This window comes from Hipposideros armiger, unplaced genomic scaffold (assembly GCF_001890085.2).
Source record: "Hipposideros armiger isolate ML-2016 unplaced genomic scaffold, ASM189008v1 scaffold_302, whole genome shotgun sequence".
Classification (NCBI taxonomy): Eukaryota; Metazoa; Chordata; class Mammalia; order Chiroptera; family Hipposideridae; genus Hipposideros; species Hipposideros armiger.
The window spans coordinates 1,376,538-1,382,672 of NW_017731652.1; the positions used below are offsets into that span (position 1 = coordinate 1,376,538).

The 6,135-nt window shown below is 35.9% G+C and overlaps 1 protein-coding gene across 1 annotated transcript in view; it reads left to right on the forward strand.

Annotated features, from left to right (window-relative positions):
- Positions 1-6,135, forward strand: part of MYO9A (myosin IXA) — a 282,854-nt gene that overhangs the window by 96,305 nt on the left and 180,414 nt on the right. Inside the window, exon 8 of the mRNA XM_019659575.1 lies at positions 4,599-4,725. Coding sequence (XP_019515120.1) covers positions 4,599-4,725 — 127 coding nt within the window. The remainder of the gene's footprint in view (positions 1-4,598; positions 4,726-6,135) is intronic.

The window sequence follows — 6,135 nt, forward strand, 5'->3', positions numbered from 1 at the left end:
CTCATCCTAGAAAAAGTGCTACATACATTGCTGAATATCACTATGGTCACCTTCGATGTACTCCCCTTGGGAAGCTATGCACTGACACCAGTGCCTAGTCCACCCTTCAAAGCAATTTTGGAACTCTTTTTCTGGAATGGCAATCAGAGATGTTGTCATGTTACCCTTGATGTCCTGAATGTCATCAAAATGTCTTCCTTTCAATATTTTCTTTTATCTATGGGTAAAGAAAGAAGTCATTGGGGCCAGATCAGGTGAGTAGGGAGGGTGTTCCAATACAGTTATTTGTTTCCCGGCTAAAAACTCCCTTTGCTTTTGTTCATCTGTGAGCTCCTTAGGGACCATTTTTGCACATACCTTTCTCATGCCAAGATTTTCAGTTAAGATTTTCCTAACTGTTTCTTTATCGATGTTTACTTGGTCTGCTATGCTTCTCAGTAAGCTGATGATTTTGACACATAATTCGAAGAATTTTTGCAATGTTTTCGTCAGTTCTGCTCGTTACTGCCGCCCTGAACTCTTCATCAGTGACGCGTTCTCTCCTCTCAGAAAAACGTTTAATCCATTTGTACACTGCCGTTTTCTTCATGGTATTATTCCCATAAACTTGGACTAATAACATGCCTGATTTCACTTTCACTCTTGCCAAGTTTAATAAGAAATTTAATGTTTGTTCGTTGCTTCATTTCAAGCTCAGACATTCTCATGACAGCGCACAAAAACATGGAAGACACTGCCACATGTCAACACAAACACAGCTGTAAGCCACTGATATACCAAGGTTATGAAACCTTACCGAGCTGTTTGTATAGTGCTGCCAATGTAAGTGCATGGTGGCAAGTTCGTGAACTTAATTGTCAGACCTCATATATATTTAATTATAGTTGACATACAATATTATTATACTTCAGCTTCAGGTGTACAGTGCATTGGTCCTGCATCTACACAGTCTATAAAGTGATCCCCCTGATAAGTCCTTTGCCCATCCAGCAGCTTACATAATCTACATTTTTTATTGTATCCCCCATAATGTATTTTGCATCCCCATGACTGTATTGTGTCTACTAATGTGCACTTTCTAATCCTTTCACCTTCTCCCCATCCCCTCCCCCCTCCTGTCTAGCAACCAAATTTTTTTTTTTCTATATCTCTGAGTCTATTTCTGTTTTGTATGCTTATTTATTCTGTGCTTTAGATTCCACACGTAAGTGAGTTCACATGGTATTTGTCTTTCTCAGTCTGACTTATTTCACTTAGCATAATGTTCTCTAGGTCCATCCATGTTATTGCAAATGGAAAGATTTCATTTTGTTTTTATGGCTGAGTAATACTCCATTGTAGAAATGTACCATAGTACCGTTATCCAATCATCTATCAATGGGCATTTCAGTTGTTTCCATATCTTGGTTATTGTGAATAGCGCTGCAAAATACACATAGGGTTGCATATATTTTTTCAAATTAGCGTCTTGGGCTTCTCTGGATAGATACCCAGGAGTGGAATTGCTGGGTCATAAGGTAGTTCCATTTTCAGTTTTTTGAGATACCGCCATACTGATTTCCATAATGGCTGCACCAATCTGCAGTCCCACTAACAGTGCACCAGGGTTCCCTTTTCTCCACAGCTTCGCCAACACTTGTTGTTTGTTGATTTATTGATGATAGCCATTCTGACAGGAGTGAGGTGGTATCTCACTGTGGTTTTTATTTGCATTTCTCTAATGATTAGTGATGTTGAGTATTTTTTCATTTGTCTGTTGGCCGTCTGTATCTCCTCTTTAGAGAAATGTCTNAAATGGGCCAGTGAAGCAACGTCCTCCACAACTATACTGAAGAACAAAAGGACAGCAACTTGTCTGTTCCCCTCCCCCAATTCCCCAATAAAAAATCTTTAAAAAAAATTTAAAGACAAATAACCTTGACTCTCACCAGAAAAAAATAGCAGCATAACTATTCTTTTTAGGAGGGAATTAGTGTTAATAAATATGCCAGATCTGATTATATTGTCAACTTTTAATCTTATACTAGGAGTAGAAAGATATCAGCTCTGCTATTTTCTTGTTTGCTTGTGATTACATTATTGGAATGGATCTTCAATTAGCAGATTATTTACCAGAATATTTTTAGAAAGATAAGTTAAAACCAAATTATTTAATATGTAAACATGCAAACCCATTTAATTGGTGACATAAACTGAAATTCATTTGAAAGTTACAAAGTAAATGAGAGTACCCTATCAATTCCTTCATGCTGTATTACTTACATTCTTCCCTCAGGATATTTATTAAATAACAGTGAAATAATTCCGTTTTTTAAAGATAATGTAAGATAGATAACGTAAGTTGGAAACACAATTTTACTTTCACACACCAAAGGATGTCTTTTATACTTTTTGATATGACAGTATTCCATCTTAGTAACCACTGGAAATACTATGTTCTCAGTGGCCTGCCTGACATTCAGTTTGACCCTTCTCTATCACTTCATTATCTTCATATATTCCCCAACACAAGTTTTGCATTTTAACAAGACTGACGGTGTAGTCTAAAACATTGTTGTATTCTGAATATTTACTATTTTCTCCATTTCATGAAGGAATGATGTTCATATCTTTGTTACTCATTTAAATACGTTCAGTTTTTTGGATAGAGGGCATATCATGTGTACTGCTGTTTCCCTGTCCTGGACCATGATTGACTCTGCTAATAAATCACAGCATTCTTTTCTACTGCACTCAGCTCTACGCCAGAACCCCTCCAAATACAGCTTTGCAGGCAGCCGAAAGTTTGTCATGTGAATAGAAACTTGTTTGCTTTAGAGTACACTACCTTTCCAATGAAATTTTCCTTATCTGTGCATTGTTTCTACCTTCTGTATTTTAAGATATCCTGCCCTGTGATAATTTATTGTTATCTTCTAATGCAAGATTATATGTCTTTTGAGAATAGGGATCCTTGTTCATATTTATTAATCTTTTTTTATTGGATTATATATAGTATATTGATTATTTACATGATATTTCTTATTGGAGACTATGTGTGCATCACCTATGTGTGTGAGAAAACATTAATGTGCTGATTTTTGAATCCAAAATTCTGAAACAGTGTAATTAGCAACCATATAAACTACTGCTAAAAATAGTTTTTAAAAAAATGTCTCAGAAACTTGTGTTTTTATGTCTTTTGGCTTCCATTAGTTTTTATAATGTTTCAGTTGATACTGAGTTTCCTCTTTAACGCAGAATACTTTCATGATTTTTTCCTTTATAATTGACTTGTATTTTGAGTTATATTAATGATTCAAACTTTTAAAGAATTTTAATTATTTGTGAAATTAGGCCTATGAATTAGATGTTGATTTAGGACCTCTGAAAGTAATGGTTCTTTGTTTTATTTAGAATATTTGTTTTATTTAGAATATTTCCTAATTTTAGGAAAATACATAGTTAAAATTTTTTAAGTAGGACATACTCATCCTAAGGAAATAATCGGAAAAGGCACAAAGATGTGTATATACAGGAATGGCTTTTAGATGGAGTGTTCAGTTGTGTTAAATGCCTTTGAGATGTCAGGTAACTATAGGACATAATATACTTTTCTTTTATTACATGGAGGTCCTTGGTAACCTCTATGAGACATTTTAGTAGGGGACAGATGCCAAAATGCAGTAGTAAATAGGGAATGACAAAGTGAAGACAAGGAGTATAAGTTAACATTTCAAAAAGCTTGTTTGTGAAGGGAAGGAGAAGATGTGGGATCTAGGATGGACGGGTTTGTTTAAAATGAGAGAGAAGTGAACATGAGATTGTTTTGATGTAAAGTTCTTGTAGGTTCAGGTGAGAGACAGGAAAAAGGTATAATAATGTTCTCAAGTTCATGGGATGGAGAGCACACATGGAGGGATTAATGTTGACTGGAAGAGGGGCATGCGTTCCTCTGAGACAGGAGGGAAGGACGAAACAGAGGGTCAGTAGGCGTCTGATATTAGGCAGTATACCCCAGGGGCCCCACACTGTTTTTATAAGACATTTATCAGGGGTACCACAATATGATGTGAGAAAGCATTTCTTAAATATAGCTACTAATAAAAAAATCACCTAAGCTTGGTTAAAAAATACAGATCCCAACGCCTTTCCCTTAAAGATTCTGATTCAGTATATCTGAAATAGACAGTGTGAGGAAAGGGCATTCCATTTAGGAGTAAAAGCATTTAGAAAGTCTTGGACTTCAGAAACACAACAGCAGATTCTGCAGACAACTAGTAGTACAGAAACTACTACAGACAAAATAGCAGGAAATCCCTTTCAAACAACTTTATCTGACAAGTGGTACAAGAGTCAGACACTAATGAGTAGTCCGTTCAAATAACTGTATCTGACAAAGTGGTACAGTACTGAAATTAAGGCTGTATAAAGCACTTTGCACAGTGCCTGACATAGTAAGCCCTTTATAAATTTTAGTGATTTCTGTATTTCTTACTTTCTAAAGACTAAATGCTTCATATTTGTATGGGGTCATTGCTTGATTAGAATTTTTAGGATGAAGTAAGCTTCAGAGAATGCACACAAGCAAGCTATAATTTGTGGTTTTATTTTTGCAGGATTTTCTCTCTTCTCTCAGCAATACTACATTTGGGTAATATCTGTTATAAAAAGAAGACATACCGGGATGACTCCATAGATATCTGTAATCCTGAAGTTCTGCCTATTGTCTCAGAATTATTAGAAGTGAGTGATTACATTCTCATTTGTCATTTCAAGTACTGGGTAACTTCTCAGTTTTTATTTTGTGTAACCGTTTTGTAGGGGTAAATGGGTTCATGCTTTTTATTAATAGTGTTTCTCCAAAAGATGAATTTTTGCTTGTTCAGTGTGCCACAATCTTTACAAGATTTGGGATTTCTTTCCTGCTCCCTCTTGCCCCAGATATCCATAATCCCTCAATTTGCTGGAGAGGATGAATATTTCCCTCTAGACCAGGGGTCAGCAAACTGCAGCTCGCAAGCCACATGCGTGGCTCTTTGGGTATGCACATGTAGCTCTGAAGTAAAACTGAAAATTGAAATAAAACTATCATAGTTTAATTTATAAAAGATATTCACATAATGGTGATTATCTAAAAATATATTTATGGCTCTTGAATAATTTTTAAATTGTTGTGAGGGACAGGATTGGCTCTTCCGTCTCAAAAGTTTGCCGACCCCTGCTCTAGACTATATAATGTACTAGGCCTGTGCTAGTTTTTCTTTTTCTATATTTGAGATTTCTTCTCACACTAAGATTTTGGATAGATTATTTTATTTGAAGATTGAGTATCTGGATGGGTGGGGAGAAAAGGGTAATAATTTTTCTTTCTTCATAGCTGAATAGGAATGAGAGGTTATCATCTCCTACCATGCTTCTTTCCATATCAAGGCCTTTCTTACCTTATTCTTTCTGGAGTGATGACTTCTCATCATCTTGACCAGATTCATCTTAAGGGGGGTATCATTTTTTTATAGGCTCTCTTTCTCTGACAGAGTAAAGAAATATATGTGTGTAGACTAACTTGGGTATATTCATATGTCTACAGATATTTCTGTGTACCATCTATAAAGATATGAGGTCATGGTGGTGTTTCTAACTAATTGATTATCACATGTATCATTCTAGCCTTCCCCCCTACTTATCTGTGAATTCCCACTCTAACAGGAAGCTGTCTCCCATCAGCTTCCATTCATTTACTTAGTTATTCAATTCTGGTATACATGTATAGAAGCATTAGAGTTAACTGATACCCCCATGGGAAATGACTATCGACTAGAGGAGACTGTTTGTGTGTAGTACCTTTTGCTTTTAGTTTTTTTTGTTTTTTTTTTAAATTGTCCTTTTTTTTTTAGTTAGTTGCAGATGTACAAAACAATGTACATAATAGTTATATATTTACACCACTCCTCACAAAGTGATCATCACCCTCCACCAAGCTACTACCCCTCTGACATCTTACATAGCTGTTACAATACCATTGACTATCTTTCTTATGCTATACTACATATCCCGTGACCACACACACACACACACACACACACACACACACACACACACACACACACGAGGTTGGACAGTTGAGTCCGCGAACTCATCCTAGAAAAAGTGCTA